General features: G+C 40.0%; 1 protein-coding gene across 6 annotated transcripts in view; it reads right to left on the bottom strand.

Moving 5' to 3' along the window:
• The window catches only part of NPAS3 (neuronal PAS domain protein 3), a 344,422-nt gene that overhangs the window by 163,320 nt on the left and 159,719 nt on the right, over positions 1-21,383 (bottom strand). For 5 of the 6 annotated variants that reach the window (XM_075192988.1, XM_075192990.1, XM_075192992.1 and 2 more), the window contains one exon: positions 20,723-20,997. In XM_075192988.1, coding sequence (XP_075049089.1) covers positions 20,723-20,997 — 275 coding nt within the window. The remainder of the gene's footprint in view (positions 1-20,722; positions 20,998-21,383) is intronic. The other variant, XM_075192989.1, reaches the window with a different exon arrangement.

Raw genomic sequence — 21,383 nt, 5'->3', positions numbered from 1 at the left:
TATTTTAGTCTAGGATGACCTCACTGGCTCACCAAATATGCATGTGTGTGGTCAGCAGTAGTGTTGATATCAGTCAATTGGCATGTGTTTGGCCAAACAAGGATACCATCTCTCGAGCCATGTGTGGAAAGCACAAGCTTCTATTTGATTCCTAATTTCATTACAATAATTTCTACCATCTATATGACATACCTCTGAGCATACAATACATAACAACATTCACTCTGTGGCCACTTTATTAGGTACACCTTTATAGCACTGGGTAGCACCCCCCTTTGTCCGAAGAACAGTCTGATTGTGGCATGGATTCAACCATGTGCTGGAAACATTCCTTGATGACATGTTAGCATCAAACAGTTGCTGCAGATTTGTCAGCTACACATTCATGCTGAGGATGTCACATTCCACCACATTCCAAAGTGCACGATTGGATTTATATCTGGAGACTGTGGAGGCCATTGGAGTACATTGAACTTATTGTCATGATTGTGGAACCAGCTTAAGATGAGGTGCGCTATGTGACAAGGTGTGTTATCCTGCTGGAAGTAGCCTTTAGAAGATTGGTAGACTATGGCCATAAAAGGACGTTCAGCAACAATACTCAAGTTGGCTGTGGCATTTAAATAATGCTCAATTAGAATTAAGGGGCCTAATGTGTGCCAAGAAAACATTCCCGACACCACTGCACCACTTGCATTGTTGACACCTTACAGGATGAATCCTTCAGATTCAGATAGTTTACACCGAATTCTGACACCACCATCTGCAGATTGCAGCAGACACTGAGATTCATCAGACGAGGCAAAGTTTTTCCAATATTCAACTATCCATTTTTGGTGAGCCTGTGCCCACTGTAGCCTCAGTTTCCTGTTCTTAGCTGAGGAGTGGAACCTAGTGTGGTCTTCTGCTGCTGTAGCCCATCCACTTCAAGGTTCGACGTGCTGTGCGTTCAGATATTCTATTCTGCTTACAACGGTTGTAACACATGGTTATTTGAGTTACGGTCGCCTTCTTGTCAGCTTGAACCAGTCTGGTCATTCTCCTCTGACTTCTCTCATTAACAAGGTGTTTTTGTATACACAGAACTGCCACTTTTTGGATGTTTTTGTTTTACGCACCATTTTCTGTAAACTCCAGAGACTGTTATGCATGAAAATCCCAAGAGATCAGCAGTTTCTGGGATGCTAGTAATCTGCAATCTGTGTAGATGGACATGACTTGATCTAATATAGCTCCAACAGTAATGAAGGAAGTACTATGTGCTGGAGAGGTCTAAACACAAACAGCCAATCAGAAGTGCCTATTCAGTGCTGCTGGTGTCATTGTCATCATTGTAATCAGCCAAACTTCCAGTACCCGCAAAAAATATGCCTCTTAAGAAGCATATCTAGGTATGCATCCAAGTATAATTAGGATGCATATGCAGGTGGGATGCTATACTTCCCTTACTGTACTCAACTCATATCTGCCTTCTTTCTACCTTTGCAGGCATAAGTGGCCGCAAGTCTAAGACACAAACAAAACTAAATACAGACATGTTTTGGTACACATGTGGGGTATGGAAATGTGTAAATTCGTGCCTAAAACAAATTATGTATATCCAACTCTAAATGAGGCCGTATGTTGGTACATTTTCCCTCATATTCGGAAATATTGGCCCCCATATTGTAAAAGTCTAATTTCATGTTTTTAACAATCTGGGAGATGCAGAGGACAAGCATGAAAAGAAGAGGTAGGTGTGACTTGAAACACTATTTGTATAATCAAGTAGTCGAGCAATGTGTAGGATTATGCTAATTGTATCATCATTCCCCTTATCTATTCAGCGTTTACCGAGGTGGTTGTGGCTTGCTGAAATGATTTGTGTCATCACAACATGTCCCCACGTTGCAGGTTGCCATTGCTGGAGATTTGTCTACTCTCTCAGAAGCCAGGACATCTCACCCTTATTATGTATTATCCTGGACATTCCACACATAGACCTCTACAGCCTTGACCAAAGGCAGGCAATCACTGGACCTCATGAAGTCAGCGATTCACATTTGCATGGAAAAAAGTGAACCATTATTTTTATTTTGCCACTCAACAGGCTATAATTGTATACATGGTAGTAGTTTGAAAACTTGGAAGAAGACACAAGGGTATGAGTAATTCCTTCAATGCTGTTCAGGGTCCTGCTTTTAGTGCACTTATTCACATAAGAATACACTTCCTTTACCACTGTGCGCTTAGTCACTGACGCTCACTGACGTCTGTCACATCACAAGCTCTGCTTGCTTGGGTATCTGTCTCAGAACATAAGACATGAGAGACTGTGCTACAAAAGTTGAAATTGCACTAAATCAAAGAATTCTTTCTTTCTTTTCTTGACATTTGAATTCATGCAAACTCAAAGGGCTGGGAGACAACACAATTTAATTATAATATACATTCCTCCTGCCTAAGTCATGCCAATTACATCTGATTGGATATTTTCTTTATTCAACAAGCCCCTTTCATGTCATTTTAATTTACTGTCAAAGCAGCCAGAATATTGGAAACTAAATTATTTACTTCAACCCATAAACCAATAATGTTCCATTTGTCTCGTACGGGGAGAGTCTGGGCTAACAAGATTATTAAGGACATTGCTTGTAATAGTGAATGTCCTTCACCGCGTGTCTGCTCCTGCTGCGCTCTCAGAAAGCAGACTTCAAAGCCGCTTGTGCCATTCCGTCACACCGCCTCTGATTTCAATTACTGCCTCTCTGGGCTCTGTGAGAGTGGATCAGACGCTTTCCCTGCCCGCTCCTGTCAGACACACCAAGAGCTGTGTGCTCACAGGGGACCAGTACTGCAAACTCTCAGGGACAGGCACACACATTGCTAAGATTCAATGTGCAGAAAGACCTCTTTTCCTTGCTGGAGATGCCTTCAGCTCTAGTTTAAGAAGGGTTTTTCCATAGTTTATCAATGCTTTAGCTGTACATAAGGCTGAATAGAGAACACAGCAGAAATCAATTAGGATCTAAAATTATCATACTATTATGAAGACATATGCAGGTGTTCAACGTAATTTTGTATCTGGTGTTTAGGCATCAATATGGAATAATTCAGTAAAAGGCGAAATAGCAATGATGGACAATGCGCACAAAAAAATAAATAAAGTGTTTAACACACTTAATAAAGTCTGTAACACACCTGAAACAACACTGTCAGTTCCACTGCAGTACTTGTTTCTTGACTAAGCTACAGTGACGAGACTTATTCAAGGACAATTCTGCAGGGACGTTTTGCATTGTGGTAAACCTTAATGCTTGCATAGTTACTAATTGACCCCATTTACCAGCGAATGTTGTCCTTGAATTTGTTTGCCGTTAGATATCTCTATTTTCAATTAAAGTTAACTGTACAATGTCTATTACTACGTGTACTGAATGTAATTTTCATTTTCCATTTCTATTCTCTGTGCTTTATAAGTTAACATTTATCAGAGAGGAGTATATAAAATAATACATTTTACATTATAGGTTATTATGTGCTGATGGGTATTGTCATGCATCAAGCACCACACAGACCAGCGATGGGCAACCTGATACACTGCTACAATTTGGGGACCACTTGGTGCAACCCACTAACCTTCAAAAGGGCCATACATTTCCCTTAATATCAGTAATAAGTTAAAATAATATCTTTAATCAAAGAAAAAGACACCTATCTGTAATATCATATTAGCCTGTGTATTAAACAAGTGTTACAAGCTATAACAAACAAAACTCACAATAAAGCAGGAATGAGCTGTTGCCCACCACTGACATAAACAATATCAGGCATGATGTGTTTAGATGCAACTGTCCTTCAACAAAGTGTCGCTGGGGAATATTCTTAAACATTAGTAATTATATATTTATATCACTGTAGGCACTAGTTCCCAATCTTTGCGGTGTAGTGAAAAATCTGCCATGCAATTATTTTTTCTGTGACACACCAATGTTAAAATATTGTAATAAATGAAACCACAATCATGTATAAATATATGTATGTTTAAAAACCCAAGTGACGAACTACAGCTAATTTGTGTCATGTACAAATAAACTGTTCATATTTACTTTGCATATATTCAAAATATTGTAGGGTTTTAACCCTGTTAGAGTGATACATACATGTGTTCTGACACAATGGTTGTTCATGTAATAAAATCATATGTTTGCAAACATGTCAAATATTATAGCAAACCTTTCAGCACTGATAAAACATCACATGCAGAAGCCCACACTCAACTGGGGGGCTGAGAAGAGTAGATCAAATAAGTTTGCATTGCTGCAATCTGTTTAAAAAGCCCATCTGTCTAGTTGTATAATGATCGGATTTTTGTTATTCTCTGACTCATTGCCTTATTCTGCACTGTGCTGTGAAACCATATAATCAGACCAATCGCCATCCATTATTTCTACACTGATGCTCTTAAATTAGTGGGGCTTATTTTGCACTTTAGTTCACAAATTTCTAGCTGAATTTCCATTGCTCCGAGATGTCTCATAAAAAAATGAATCCCATCATAAATAGTCTTCATGGGAATTTATGGTTACAGACACAGATGCATCAGTCCAAAACTATTTTTTTTACATGTTACCATGTGCAAATTACATAAGCACTAAATATTATATTACATTATATTACACTATATACATACATAGAACCAGTGCTTTTTTCTATGAATAAAGGTACCGATACTCACCTAAAATTACAAGTTGATTGTTTAGTATGGCAATTTGGGGTTCTCATTTAAGGATGTGGTAGATGCACCGTGCCATGTCCCTTTCTTTCCGCACTAAGCCTGCTTGGCTACTGTGATGGAATCTGAAGCGGCCTGATGCGGATGCAGGAGCAGGTGACCCTAGGTCGTTAAACAGGTCGCCCTACCCCGAGAGAGTTATATTTACAAATTATACAAACATAAAGTGCCGGTACTGTGTACAATCAGAAGAAAACATCACTGCATAGAGCACAGGGCCGGTTCTGGGCCAAGAACAGGGCGAAAAGTGCTTTTCACACCCTGTCCCCAAAAAATCGCAACTATTTCAGGACAGTGCTTTCAGCATTTCAGTTAAGTGTATTGAAGTTAATTCATATAAGCTCAAAATTGATTATTTAAGCACATTATTAAATCCATGAACATTGCCTATTTTACCTGCTTTTCTCATAGAGTACTGCTTACATGTGTAGTTGTAATAATCCCGTGAGATTGACATTTTCTATTATAATAGACCCATTCTCGTGTGACACTTCTTAGACAAATAACATAAAACTTAATGACGAACAGCTTCTGCAGAACCTCAAGAGTGCAACAATGCATCCTTCTGTTTAAGAATAAATGCGATTAAAAAGTTCCACCGTTAAGAGATGCTGAAGCAGCTGATATTTCAAGTCATTCTGAATGACATGTAAGCTAGTGATTTATAGACAGTGAAAATATGGAGTCCTAGCCTGATGTCTCAGCTAGTCCCATCCTTCTACCACCGCAAGATTGTCTTTGGCCATCCCAGTCCACTCTGTTCCTGCACACAATGAGTAGGTTACCTCTTACTGGCTAGCCCAGTTAGTGATAAGACATTACCATTCAATCATGGAACCTACTACTCTGACTATGTAAGTGCACTATACTCACTGATGTAAGAATCACCAACTGCCACAAGATTTACCTACTCACTTCACTTTAGAAAATAGACCACCTGAATGGACTGAGATAACCAAGTTTATTCAGTATACTTTTAATATAATCAGTGTAAAGAACCACAACTAGTCAGTTTCACTTTTTCCAGTTTGAAAGTCATAAATATATGTCTTACAAGGTGTTGTAATAGAAGTATTTTTGTTAAGATTAGTGTTAGACACTGATGTTAATTACATAACTGTAAAACCACTAAATGTAGTGTCAGTTACCAGTATTTACTCACATTCTGCCAAGGTTTATTCAAAGGAACAAAACAATAAAATAAAAATACCACAATCCGGCCGCCAAGAAACTTGTGTGTTATTATAATCTTAAAAAAAATTAAAAGATTTGTTTGCATCGGTGGAAGAGTCAGTATTATTATATTGATTTTTCAAATATTTAGCCATCTGCACTCAATTTAATACTATGCTGTATTTGTAAATAAACTGACCAGCGCATATAACATTTTCACGCTATTTAATAATTATTTGCTATTGCTCTATGTGATTATGGAATCAGAGCAGACATAAGAAACCCTAGAACGTATGGGTATTATTGGTATATTTATGGTGTACCTGTCACCTGCACATAGTGGAGACAGCCATTATGAGGGTTAAATCAATATTCACAAGACTGCAGCCTATGAAATCACTAGGATCCAGTGACATCACTAAGAAGTCACTGGAATCGGAAGCATTAAGGACTTTGTGACTCTGGCCTCAGTAGTGTGACTAGTTCATAGTGAATTGATAAGCTGAATATTGGTTCAGCCAAATGGCTGCTTCCACTGTGATTAGGTAATGGATCCATTTTAAAGGTTATTATGTATTTCACAACAGAGCCATTTGCCAATACCCTGTCACATACTGTGACCCTTCCAGTGCCTCTCACTTCCCTGCTATCGACTGTTGTACAATGAGATGACAGGTGGGTGCCTGATACGCCTAGACGAGCATACAGATGTCCTACCTGCAGTGCTGCCTAGTAGAACTATGTGCTGTGCGTGATTTATTCTCATCATTATTTGCACATTTCCATGAGGAAAAAAGCTGCAATTGGGGTTCCCAGCACCAAGGAAACCCCGACTCGAATCCATGCCCCCATGAGACCAATCTATCATTCTGCCAATCCTGCCTCTCCAGCCGCACAGCAGCAAATGTAGAATGTATTTCTATTTACTATATACTCACCTGCTGATATATGTACAACAGGACAACAAAACAGATTTTACTGTTTTCAGTTACTGTGAGAAAATAACATGTTTAATAGTCATAACAAAATATTGATTTTTTTATTTTTTTTTAAATGATTGCAAAGTTTAATTCATTTATGGAATGCAAATATGGACACACTTTAGTACAACAGCACGAGGATAAGTCACTTTATGAAGTGCCTTTTTACAGGAAACTGCAATTGTTATACCAAAATGTAGTCAAATATGCTGGGAGTATTTTATTTCTAGGCAACTCAATAGAATTGTAAAAGATGATTAAAAGAGATGTTCAATATTCACTGCTCCTAGCTAATGTACCCTGCCTGTTCCCGGCTGTAAAGTTGTGTTTCCTTCCCCTAAGACCCCTTAATTTATGAGCTACAAACCTTATAATGTTTCAGTTCTCCTGAAGCCTTTTCAGGACCTGTGATAGCATAGAAACAATACTATCCCTGGCAGTGGCTTGGGGATAACCTGTCTCCTCACTGTGTCATCCTGCTAACATCGCCAGATTTAAAAGGCCTAATGCTAATAGTTTACTGCACTGGGATTTTCCAAACTGATAACTGCAGGAGTGTGCAGTGGGGTCTATCTCTCTATTACTTGTGTTTCTCCAGGCTTTTGAACTAAACAGCAATTAAATATTCGAAGGTCTTTGGCACAGAAGGGGTGTTATAAGAAGGGAGGGTGAAGGCAACTGCCTAGGAGAGGAATATGTCCAAAAATGGAGAATAGTTAAAAAGCACTCGGGGCTAGATTTACTAAGCTGCGGGTTTGAAAAAGCGGGATTGTTGCCTATAGCAACCAATCAGATTCTAGCTTTCATTTATTTAGTACCTTCTACAAAATGACAGCTAGAATCTGATTGGTTGCTATAGGCAACATCCCCACTTTTTCAAACCCGCAGCTTAGTAAATCTAGCCCTTGGACTCCTGCTTTCTTCAAGACCACTGAGATCTATGGGCATAGGACTTACTGTATGTTATGATCAATGTTGTGCAGTGTTGAAAAGTGAAGAATACACTATTAACTGCATCATCATGGAAGTGCAGTGGCAAATTTTTTAATATAGATAAGGGGCCTGATTAAATAAGGCAAGCAAAACGAACGGAAATCGGCATACGCACATCCATATTCAAAGCTATGACTGGTGATGAAAACGGGTCTAGGTCCGCCCTGCTCTAACAGACAGCACATTGTAGGATACGTCCAATATATACATATAAAGTCCCAAAAGAACGCACAGAATAAAACAAAGTATTCAATTAATTTCACCTGTTAGTAAAATAGTCATTAATGACAAAACATTTTTTTTTAAAATGTTGTTTGTCTCATTTTCTTCCCATAAAATACTTTTATAAGGATGTTATGAATGTCTGCTGTACATAAAATGCATTTTTACAGCTGCTCCGGATTGCAAACACATGTTTTAGCATGCTTATGTGACCGTCATCACTAGTAATGAGCACTTACACCAGACCAGTACCTGGTGCAAGTGACAAAACAGAAAAATACTTACCTTAGTCCAAAGCTTGAATTGGACGCTGCTGTGTGCGCTCCAGTGTGGCACGCCCTTACTGTACATTGACTAGGTGCATAAACCCAGTCCCGCCCCATTCCGCCCTTGATATTGTACGCTGTGGTAAGGGTCATTTGCACTCTAAGGGTAATTGGGCGCTGCTGCGTTCTCTGGCATATGGTTTGTTTCTGGGCATACGCAGGGCGATTTTATGAAAAATATGGCATGTGTCGACATTTAGGTGCATTAATGAATCAGGCCCACACAAGTATTTCAGGCCAATAAAATAAATTTGAAGCTCTAAGACAATACTTTTTTTTCCACAATGCTTCTGTAATTTAAGAATTCTATGGAAGAGGTTTGGAATAAACCTCAGTTTCCTTCAGCTAACAGTTTGGAATAAACTCACATTCACTGGTTTCTGCAGTCCCATACTCTTGGGCTCACAGGCTGGTGCACATATGTAAACTGTTGCAGATGGAGTTTGTTAACACAGTGCTGCTTGAAAGCCACGAATGCAGCAGTTTATATTCTTACTTAAGCATCATAGGACTGCAGGAGCCGACTGGGTGTAATTCTCTTGAACCACGAGGGTCCTGGATATGTTTTTTCTACTTGATGGTTGTTTATTGCAAAACTAAACACATTTCATGGAATTCTTCTTTGACCATTGGATTAGGCAGGGGGGGAGGGGGGGCAAACCAGCTCTTAAATTTCTACTCGCACACATTATTTTTCACAAATACTGCCTGTCTCTCTCATATTTACTTGTCACTCTAATACTTATGGAGGCATACTGTCTCTTCCATTTATTGATATACACTGTCTCTCACATTTCAGTGCATACTGTTAATATTTTATCCGCAGGAAGCATATTGTCACTCTCCTATTTATAGATGCATGCCGTCTCTCTTACATTTATGGTGGAATGCTGTCTATCTCACATTTATATAGGCACGCTGTCTCTCACATTTATGGCGGAATGCTGTCTATCTCACATTTATATAGGCACGCTGTCTCTCACATTTATGGAGACATACTGTATCTCTCACATTTAGAGGCAGATTCAATTCCCTAAATATCCGAAATGGCCAAGAGACATCTCGCACTGATATTTTTTTGACAGAAGTAATGCAGATTTTTACTCGTGGCCCATAGAGGTGAGAGTAAAACTCAGCATTATGTTTTACCGTTGTAATGGTGAAAAAGAACATCGCGGACAATTCAATCTGCCCCTTATGGTGGAATGCTGTCTCTCTCCCATTATTGGAGTCTTGCTATATCTCTAAGGGGCCTATTTATGTAGCACCACATTTTATGAAAGATACTTTGCAATCCTCATCGCATAGATGAGGATTGAAAATTTATTAAAAAATCAACACAGGAACCGAAAAACGGCCGTTCCTGTGAAGTATTTCACTTACCTTTCACGGGCTCTTCGTTTGCGGTCCTCTGCGATGTGGTTTCCAGACTGCTTTGAATCCCTGTGCGCATGCCCCGACCGAAAATGTCAGGCATGCGCACAGAGATCTGGACTGAAAGACGGTGGGTCATGTGACAGGGAAGGATCACATGATCCCTCCACAGATGCGCTGTCCAGTTCTGCTCTTCGGAGCAGAGCTGCCGGCAGTGAAACTTTCCAGTTATGTTAATGTACGCCAGCTTGAGCTGGCGTACATTAACATTATTGAAAAGTTAATTTCGTACATTGTTAAATAGCTGTTATGGGGAGTGCTCAGTAAAACGATAAGAGATGCAAAGCAGCAGATATCTGAGAAATCTGCTGCGATGCTACAATCATAAATAGCAATTTAGTGGTTAATCCCCGAAAACTGTTGTTTTCAGGGATTTAACAGGGGGGAAAGCGTTGATAAATAGGCCCCTAATAGTTGTGGTGGAATGCTGTCTATCTCACATTTATGTAGGAACGCAGTTTCTCTCACATTTATTTAGATCCGGTGTCTCTCTCATAGTTATGGTGGAATGCTGTCTCTCTCATAGTTATGGTGGAATGCTGTCTCTCTCAAAGTTATGGTGGAATGCTGTCTCTCTCATAGTTATGGAGGCACACTGTTTCTCTCACAATTATAGAGGTATGCTGTCTCTCTCACAAATTATAGAGGTATGTTGTCTCTCTCCCATTTATGGGGACATACTGTCTCTCTCACAATTATAAAGGTATGCTGTCTCTCTCACATTTACGGAGGCATGCTGTCTCTCTCATAGTTATGGAGACATGCTGTCTCTCTCATAGTTATGGAGACATGCTGTCTCTCTCATAGTTATGGAGACATGCTGTCTCTCTCATAGTTATGGAGGCATGCTGTCTCTTTCACATTTATGGAGACAACCTATTTATCTCACAAAGATGCAGGTAACTATCTCTTTCACAGTTATGGGGCATGTGATCTCTCTCAGAGCCCTTAAACACATGCATGAAAAAAGTGGATTTAGTCTAAATCCGTGTTTTATAAATGTGCGTGACGTTTGTATGAATTGGCTGATGTGCATATTTAAAGCTATGTGTGCATTTTTTTTAAATCTGCAATGTTAAGTGCCCAAAGCCTACTTTTACATTATCACGTCTTTAACAAAAACCCTTGTTTTACATTGCGTTGTATTGACATATGTGCATAAAACCTAACATGGGAATATTTACCCATCTTAAGTACACATGTTTTAAATGAGCATATTTACAAAATACACATGTGAAAGGGATGTAATATTTATGGCTGCATGCTATCTCTCATCTCTAGATGCATGCTGTCTCTCTCATAATATTTATTGAGCCATAGGGTCACATTTATGATTGGCATACTCTCATTGCAGCGATGAATGGTGTTTAAAGGGGACTGGCGGAGAGTACGGGGCAGCGTAGCACTTCAAAGGTGCAAAGCACCCCCCGACCGTGCTCCCTTTGTGACAATCCCACTACCCATGTAGCGATGGCAGATTTCGAAATGTTGGCAGCCATGTAAGAGTGTGAGGGAACAGCTAGACTGTCTTTATTACATGTGGTAATTGTGTGTGACATTCTTTTTTTTAAACTGCTTGAGTGGACCTGGAAATTCACTTTTACACTAAAGTGCAACAGGCGTGCACCCTTCTACAAGACAAAGCACGCCTCCAAAATACATCCTTGCCTTTTCTATATCCAATTGCATTAATCTTACTTTGCAAAAGGAATTTTTTTTTCTGAATTGCTTCATGAAACAAGGTGCATTAGTGCGCCTACATCAGTGCGCCTACATCGGTGCGCCTACATCAGTGTGCCTACATCAGTGCGCCTACATCGGTGCGCCTACTTCAGTGCGCCTACATCGGTGCGCCTACATCGGTGCGCCTACATCGGTGCGCCTACATCGGTGCGCCTACTTCAGTGCGCCTACTTCAGTGCGCCTACTTCAGTGCGCCTACATCGGTGCGCCTACATCGGTGCGCCTACATCGGTGCGCCTACATCAGTGCGCCTACATCAGTGCGCCTACTTCAGTGCGCCTACTTCAGTGCGCCTACAACAGTGCGCCTACATCAGTGCGCCTACTTCAGTCCGCCTACATCAGTGCGCCTACTTCAGTCCGCCTACATCAGTGCACTTACATCAGTGCGCCTACTTCAGTGCGCCTACTTCAGTGCGCCTACATCGGTGCGCCTACATCGGTGCGCCTACATCGGTGCGCCTACATCGGTGCGCCTACATCGGTGCGCCTACATCAGTGCGCCTACATCATTGCGCCTACATCGGTGCGCCTACATCAGTGCGCCTACATCAGTGCGCCTACATCGGTGCGCCTACATCGGTGCGCCTACATCGGTGCGCCTACATCGGTGCGCCTACATCGGTGCGCCTACATCAGTGCGCCTACATCGGTGCGCCTACATCGGTGCGCCTACATCGGTGCGCCTACATCGGTGCGCCTACATCGGTGCGCCTACATCGGTGCGCCTACATCGGTGCGCCTACATCGGTGCGCCTACATCGGTGCGCCTACATCGGTGCGCCTACATCGGTGCGCCTACATCGGTGCGCCTACATCGGTGCGCCTACATCGGTGCGCCTACATCAGTGCGCCTACTTCAGTGCGCCTACATCAGTGCGCCTACATCAGTGCGCCTACATCAGTGCGCCTACTTCAGTGCGCCTACATCAGTGCGCCTACTTCAGTGCGCCTACATCAGTGCACTTACATCAGTGCGCCTACTTCAGTCCGCCTACTTCAGTCCGCCTACATCAGTGCGCCTACTTCAGTGCGCCTACATCAGTGCGCCTACATCAGTCCGCCTACATCAGTGCGCCTACATCAGTCCGCCTACATCAGTCCGCCTACTTCAGTCCGCCTACATCAGTGCACTTACATCAGTGCGCCTACTTCAGTCCGCCTACTTCAGTCCGCCTACATCAGTGCGCCTACATCAGTGCACCTACATCAGTGCGCCTACTTCAGTCCGCCTACATCAGTGCGCCTACATTCCACCCTATTCCCACCCTCTGTTTGTGCAAACTTCTGCTCTTTCCACAAACGCTGGCAACTTGTCTGTAAACCCATGAGCATTATGCAAATCGAGGCATGGGGCGAGTTATAAACTGCATAGCGGACAATTTGTGCTTCATAGGTGACCTGAGCCTTCTGTCTCACATTTATGAACACACTACTCAGACATACGGTATGTGGCCCTATATCAAGAAGCACACCCACTGCACCTTTTTGTCTTTTAAAGCATGTTATGCAATTTTCCAATAATGGCTATTTTGCATATTGTACATTGGCTTTAGCTGGTTTTATATTAACAGTAAAAAAAGATATAAGTGGCTACATCTATACCATACTGGAGCTGAAAAACTGAGGGCCAAATGAAACAGAGAGACACCTGACCAAGTTGAATGGACAAAGTAATTTAAACGTTTCTCATTATTTCAGATACATGTTTTAAATATCATTTCCATTCACTCACTATTATCAAATGTGTGATGCCCATGATTCTCCCCATTGCATGTCTTTTTTCTTATGACTGTAATTATCATCATTTCTGCACAGTATATGCGGTCTGCCTTACAATAACGGTATATGTAGAGGTATAACACAATAAAATAATAGCTAATTATTTCTTATTATTATTTGCTTCTGAAAGTCACCAACACAATGATATTAAGCTCCATGTATATTCTGGTTAGCATACAACAGAAGTGTATGCAGCTTAGGGGTAGGAAAAGCACCCATGTGTTATTTTTATTGTCCTGGGCTGGATATTTTTCACATTAGGAGCAATATGAAGAAAGGCTGGTAGATAAGTTCCTACAAGAAGGACATGGCAGCAGAGAACCTGAAAATGGATAGACATGTTCCAGCTCCAAGGCCTTATATCCAAATGGTTTTAAAGCAAAAAGGGAAAAGGGCAGAAAGCACAAACCTGCTAGGTTCTTATCTGCTCTCACATTCTGCGATTCTGTATGAGAAAAAATTATTTGTCATTATTATAGAGGGATTTGAACCCTTGCTGCTAAACACACCGCCCTGATTTGAAAACGGATGCGTTATGGGAGCAGCGACCAAAACAGCTCTCCTCCTCCTCCTCAGCCAAAAGCAATTTCTTTTTCTAATTTTAGTTATGCACAAGCCTGCGGGCATCATGAGCGTTTAGTAATTAGTTTTATAATTACTGCTGTTTTGCTCGCTGTCATTCAATTTTTCTTACAGCCCGGCCCGGGAATGCAATGTCTCTTGCCCACAGCTGTGGAAATTGCTCTACGATTAGAAAGCAAAAAAATAAATAAAAGAAACGGAGATAACGAACAGCAACAGTCTTTGTTGGGTGAGATGCGATGCCAAATTTTGCCTGCTTCAGTTAACCCCTAAAAAACTAGAAGTTATTCATTTCTGGATGTGACACAGACACAGCGGTATTGGAAAAAAAGTTAAATCACCAAACATTGTTATTACTCTTTATTTAGACTTTCAGCGTTGACGCTGAAAAACGAGCGCTCAAAAAATATTACCGTTTATACGGTAATATTGCGCGCGAAAAGCGTTAATACGGTAGTTTACTCGCGGAATTTCAGCTCGCCGCTCAGGGGGCGGCGAGCTGAAATTCCGCGAGTAATTACCGTATTAACGGTAAGATTTTTTGAGCGCTTGTTTGTTAGCGTTAACGCTAACAATTGAATACGCCCCCTATTGTACTAAAATACATTTCCTTTAAAAATGTATCTATGAATGCTAAGGAACAGTATATGCCTAGCCTTAGGGGTTGCAAAGTGTCCCTGTCTAGAAAGTAGCAGGTACTATTTTTTCATGGTTCTAATAATATAGGTGGTGCTGTTGTTTCGGTTACCTGAAGAGTTTAATGCTTACCTATGATGGGGTAAACTCACATTGATTCAGCTAAACTGGGATTATTTAGCAGGATTTGTAAATTTCATTTGGATTCCTGGATCTTGCTACTAATCTGGAAATGTGTATTTGAAAAACATTCCACAATGGCTGACAGCCACTTCTTCCGTACTAGACTCATCACTGTAATGACTTTCGCCATCAACCCCTGAGAACAGTAAGCTGACAGCTGTAACATTACAGCAGAAAACAGAATGTAACCCTGAAGCAACTCCTGGGCTGGGCTGGAAGAGCTTCATTCGAGCTGCTCAGAACTTTGTGTGCTTTACACATATGCGGTTCTGATAAAAGATCCATTTGTGTAACATCAGTTAAATGTACTCCTGTTCTACAGAACGATCATTTACATGGTAAGGCTGCTGTAACATATTAGGAGGCTGCAAAGGTAAATTTATAGGACTCAGTTAGATAACTGTGTAAGTGTAGGAAAACTTGGTCTAAGTATAGGCACTTTTACATATACAATTTAATTTTACAATATTTATTCCAGTCATATGAACCTGTGTTTCAAGTATAGGTTTCTTTAGTGTCATTGAGCCTAATTCATAAAGGAAAGTAAGGCAAAAAATGAGTAAGTTTTCTCCTGGAAAAGAACATGTTACAATGCAAGGGCTTCAAAATAGTTTATTATTTTGCACATAAGATATAGAATACTGGCGGCTATTTCAAGTAGCACACAAATACTTAGTAGCTTGATTTGTACACTGACATTATAAGTTGATCTAGAACATGCCCTACCCCAACTATAAATCTGCAATCAGAATTTAAATTTGCCTCCCCCTCCAATGCAACATGGTTTTGCCAAGGTGCAAAGTTACTCATTCTTTTTGCTTTCCTTTCCTTAATGAGTCAGGACTAGGTGTTTAAGTGTATCATTGTCATCATCATAATTTATTTATATAGCGCCAACATATTCCGCAGCGCTTTACAATTGGGGACAAACATAGTTAACTAATAAACAAACTGGGTAAAACAGACAGAGAGGTGAGAAGGCCCTGCTCGGAAGCTTACAATTTATGGAGTATATAGTATATATGTATATATAGTGTCTGTGTGTGAGTGTGTGTCTATATTAGGGAATTTAGACTGTAAGCCCCAATGTGGCAGGGACTCATGTGAATGAGTTCTCTGTACAGTGCTGCGGAATTAGTGGCACTATATAAATAAATGATGATGATGATGATATAGTCCTTGCTTTTTTCTATACTTATGCTTGTAATTTGACTGTAGTAGTAAATACAATACAAAATACATGAATAAAATGGAAAAAGAAGAATAAACACTGACAACTAAAAAAGCTCAACTGAATTAAAGATTGCACTTGAATGGCACTACCTATAGTATGTAAACAGGGAAGCCTTCCACTAATTATAGGGAGATCAGATGGAGCTCATTCTTCTGTCCGAGTTATTTTTCTTATTTTGTTATTATTAGGATCAAGTTATCAGAGTTGTAAAGTTGCCCATACAAACAGCAATGCAGATCATTTTAAAATATATATATTGCGGGCCTTGCGGCACTCACCAACGACATAATAACAAGTTTAAAGGCTGCAAATTGTTTAAATCAACATTTCAGGCCCCCTGGCACTTTCTTAGGCCCCTTACCCGCTTGTGTTAAAAAATCATTCTTTTATAAGTGCAAGTGCATGCGTGGGCCCAATAGGGTTGCCGGTTGAAGACCAATATCTGATTGTTGAGGTGTGATCCGGGATGGCGCCTAGATCTGATCCCGACGACTGCTTTATCTGTGTTCTGTACGATCTGCCCAAGTGCTGAATACTGTGTATAGTCAAATCTGACTTGCAAATGGGCATGTTAATATGGCTTATGTACACTTTGGAATACAACATAAAAGTAAGATCTCTGTTTCATCCTTGAAGTGCTGCTTTTTATTCAGATATACTGTGATTGCGACTTGCAATCTGGTCCCGTCATTTTGTCCACATTCTTTGTCTTATGTATAAAGTAACATCCTTTTTTTATTTAAGAACTTTCAGCCTGATTCATTAAGGAGCTTAAATGAAGAGGATTCTTATTTCAGTCTCCTGGACAAAACCATGTTACATTGCAAGGGGTGCAAATGAGTGTTCTGTTTTGCACATAAGTTAAATACTGCCTGTTTTTTCATGTAGCACACAAATACTTGACAGCTTATTTGTACACTGAAATTTAAAGTTGATATGTGTGCTACATGAAAAAACAGTCAGTATTTAACTTATGTGCAAAACAGAACACTCATTTGCACCCCTTGCATTGTAACATGGTTTTGTCCAGGAGACTGAAATAAGAATCCTCTTCATTTAAGATCCTTAATGAATCAGGCCCTTTATTTATATTTTCCATAATACAATATACTCAAGCGAAATAAAAGTGTTGAAGGCCACAGTAGATGACATCATACATATCCAACAGGAATAATGAATCATCCAGAGGTGGTATACATATGAAAGTTAAGGAAGCGAACAGATTACGCAGACAGTTAGTTGGCCAAATTTAAGCGTAAATAAATAAATATCACTAAGAAATGTACAGGACTGTGATGTTTTTTATATGTTAAGTAGAGGGGGAGGGAATAGGGGGATGGGTGGGGGATCGGGGGAGGAATAACTGAGACCTAGCATGGGACTCCCGGTGGCTAGTGGGCAATGTGTGGGGGGACCAAAATCGGTCAACGGTCAGATCAGGCTGCTGGTGAATTTATAAGAACAGGGACGATACATTTGGGGAATCAGCATCAGAAGTATGAGAACATCTGGCTGGATTTGTACGGACAATTTCTTGGAGTGCTTGTCAAGAGCATCTAATGGAGAACCCAGAAGAAAGGACCAGGGACATTTAGAGATATGAACCCGAGTAACATCACTGATTAGAGAGACCACTACATCCCAAAGAAGAGCAATTTTGGGTAAGACCACCAAATATGAAGGAATGACTCCCACTCGCCATAGCCCCTCCAACGCAGGTCAGAAGTGGTTTCGTACATAATTTTTAGCCTAGTAGGAACCAAATACCACTGGAAATATATTTTATAAGCGTTTTCATTCACAATGGAGGAAATAGAGGTTTTGGAGATCCTTTCTCTAATTAATGAATCCTGTTAACATCCTCTTTTTTGTTTAAAAATATACAAATAATATAACAGTAAAGCAAAAATAATATGTAATACTGCATAATAAAATATTTACACATTTATTAGCCCCAAACTTGGGAAAGTTTCTCAAAATTAAAAATAGAATCCACCAAAATGACTTATGTTGTTAAAGACTGCAAAGCATTGTGGGATTCCATATGCTATATGAACTGTGCAAATTGGCCAAGATAGGGTTAATATCACACAGCCTATGTTTGCAGCGCTGTCAGTCACTGAGCACGCCAAACTCATTAATCTGCCATCTTTGTTTACCTCATTGCACAGCCTGATTAAATGAATGATTGCTGACAGCTCTATGCATTTTTATTGCGTATACCCCGACAGCAAAGAACCGCTTAATGTCAGCTGGTATGGAGCTTAGAATGACTAGAAACTGAAGCTGTGATGCAAGCATTTCAGACTCTAAACAGTTAGGGGCACAGGGTCTGAAGTAAGGAAAAGAGGATACGCACAGCACTGCATTATAGGTGTGTCCCTTAAAATACTGCAGATCTTAAGGTGTTCCCATTGCTTACTCACAGAGGAGGATGCCATTTTGTGGGCCAAACCAGTATTCATGAGAATGTATGAGTGCAGTCTATCAATTCACAAGGACATAACAATTTGCAATATGCCTCAGTGTTGTCACTTACTAGTTAATTGGAAACCTGAATTTTGGTCCAGTCGAGAAAATGGCTGCCTCCAGTGCGTGTAGTGGACAATTATACTGCTTGACCAAATAGCAAGATCAGCAGAACTGTAAGTACTGTAGGGCAGATGTAATAATCTCACATTTCAATACAAGCATTTACAGTCTATGGAGGTTTAGGATGTTGCATTCTCATTAAACTGAGCAAATCATTGTACGTTTTTAAATGTTTTAAAATGCAGCCCTGCTAACCCCAGTTTCCCAAGCTTTACTTTAGAAAATATACAAGACTGGGATAGAGGAAGGCAGTGTGTGTGAGCAGAGCAGTGGTAGGTCATGAATGATATTGTGCAAGCAAGCATGTAATGTAGAAAGAGGACAGCACTGCATACCAGCAACTGGCAGATCTGATGTATGCACCAGCAATGCAAATAAAGGCAATAAGCTTATAAGAGAAGAAGTAAACAAAAACATTGTAACTAAAGGTACAATCGCCCAAGAGACATTTTTGTTTTGTATTCATTTAAATCAAGTGTTATTTTTGCAAAATTGCTTGGTGGGACACATTTATATGGCTGCCAGTACAAAAAAGTTCATCTCTACAGAATAAATTTGGCTTCTTCTTGAACCTAATTTCTTAGTGTGAGCCAGTCAGTCACCAAGCTTCTAAATGGTCAAATGATGACATAGGAAAAGGATTATACCTTTAATATGCCATAATATTTCAATAGGATGTGTTACTACTGTACACTATTTGGATAAACATAGACTTAGAGGTCAACCTAAACTAGCCTGGAGAAATACTTTAAGCCTTCTTATTATTTTGTTGAGAAGTCACAATAGCATAGTGACAGTGCCAGTGCGGTGGTGGTGGTGCATAGTGTTGTTCATTGTGGATCTGTTCAAAACTTAACACTGGCAATGAGGTATCAAATCTTAGGAAGCAGCAGCACTGTACTTGGCAGAACAAATGCTATTTTTTGCCCTCTCCAAATAATTTAAAAAAGAGGTCTCTTAAAGTACATTAAAAATATAATGTCATTTGAAAGGGATTATGGAAGGTTCCTTAAAAACACGTATCACACTAAAATAGTTGAAGAGCTAAAATTGGACCAAAAAGTGCTAACTAGATAACAGAAAGAAAAGTTATACAACAAAAGAGGTTAATGTCAATGTAATATAAAGTGCATGTCATATACAAAATTGACAGATATTTGAATATATAAATATGTTACATTTATTGTTTGTTAGAGCCATATAGTTCTGTATTCACCTTTTTACATGTGTACATGCAGTTAACCGTGTTCTGGGCAGGTATGAAATATACATGAGTATTAATGGGTGTGTTCCTCACAGGTACTGGTAGGACAATGCTCAGTGCGCTTCTGAGAAACTTTGTAAATTGCCAGATCACAGAGATTCCTGATTTTCACTACATCATATAGTGCACAATGCAGTCCCCCAAAACCACTTATTTGGACCATGCATAGGGCAAAATACTAGGAAATGCAATATAGCGAGAGAGCTTGATATTTTTGCAGCTCTTTTTCTCTAGAAGGTAGTATGACTGAGCACTGGAATTAGCCTTATCACAATGCCTATCACCTTCTTTGTTCAGTTGAACACTACAATATGTAGCTACATGAAATTTTACTTTACCTAAATGTTAGCCTGTAATAATTAGAAGAAATATAGAAGTTTCTCTTCCCTTAAAAATCCCTTCAAGGAGCCCATAAAGGTAGCCCTGTTGTCTCCTCACTTTCATGAGTTATATAATAGCTCAATGAGGGTCAATTAAACACTCTGGGGGAAAAAAAAAGAAAAGTTAATTTAATGAAGATTATATAGATGTAATAGTAGGCAGTGCTTTAAGATTACGTTTTATGCACAGATGTCTCTTTAGGATGTGAGCCTATTTAAGTGTGCTTCATTAAAACAGACATTCATCATTATTCATTAGGAAGCAATGCTTTCTTTGCACTGTAAGTGACCGTCACTGTGTACATTTCCAGCATAAATCTTTAGTAACATGGCTCACAATGTAATGTTTGGGAAAAATTATTATGTTATTGAAAGTTAAGTGAAATGGTTCATTTTTCCCCAGCAGGAAGTACAAAATGTCTTACTTGAAATAAGCATAGTGAGTACTGACCCACCTTTGACAGAGGTGTTGGGAGGAGGACCTTCCATACGTAGGTTCCAAGGGGGGTCTCCCTGGTTGGCAAAGTCTCTCATCTTTAGGTAGCTGATGGTCAGCCGGATGATGGAGGCCTTGTCCAGCTGACTGGTGATTGCTGCAGGGAGAGGCAGCAGTTTGGCAAGCTCGTAAAACTCAAAGTTCTCCTTTCCACGCCGGGAACGAGCAGCGTCCCTGGATTTCTCTTTCCGCAGCGCTTGTAAACTGTTGGGGTAAGAAAAAGATTAAGATGAAACAAGGCAGCAATCTTATATAGTTTTTTTTAATTTAAACAGTAAATTAAGTACCTTTTAAGCATGCATGTGCTGTCTATCTACAAATCATTATCTCCTTTTCAAAATCTTTTTAGAAGTTACAAAAAAATATGACAGACTCTGAGCATGTCATGTGAAGTCAGAGGGGGGAGGAGAAAGGGGAGGATTTTACAACACACAGGGAAGGCAGAGCCCAGAGTGGCGGATCAAAGCCTCTCTGCTCACTACATCATGTGCTATGTGACTGTGGTTGTCATGCTAGTCCGTGACACAGAATTATAAGTCATTAATGGCAGCCTGAAGAAACAAACAAGGAAAATGATATATACCAACATT

The sequence above is a fragment of the Mixophyes fleayi genome, chromosome 12, assembly GCF_038048845.1.
Source record: "Mixophyes fleayi isolate aMixFle1 chromosome 12, aMixFle1.hap1, whole genome shotgun sequence".
Lineage (NCBI taxonomy): Eukaryota > Metazoa > Chordata > Amphibia > Anura > Limnodynastidae > Mixophyes > Mixophyes fleayi.
This window is presented reverse-complemented; position numbering and strand designations above follow the sequence as displayed.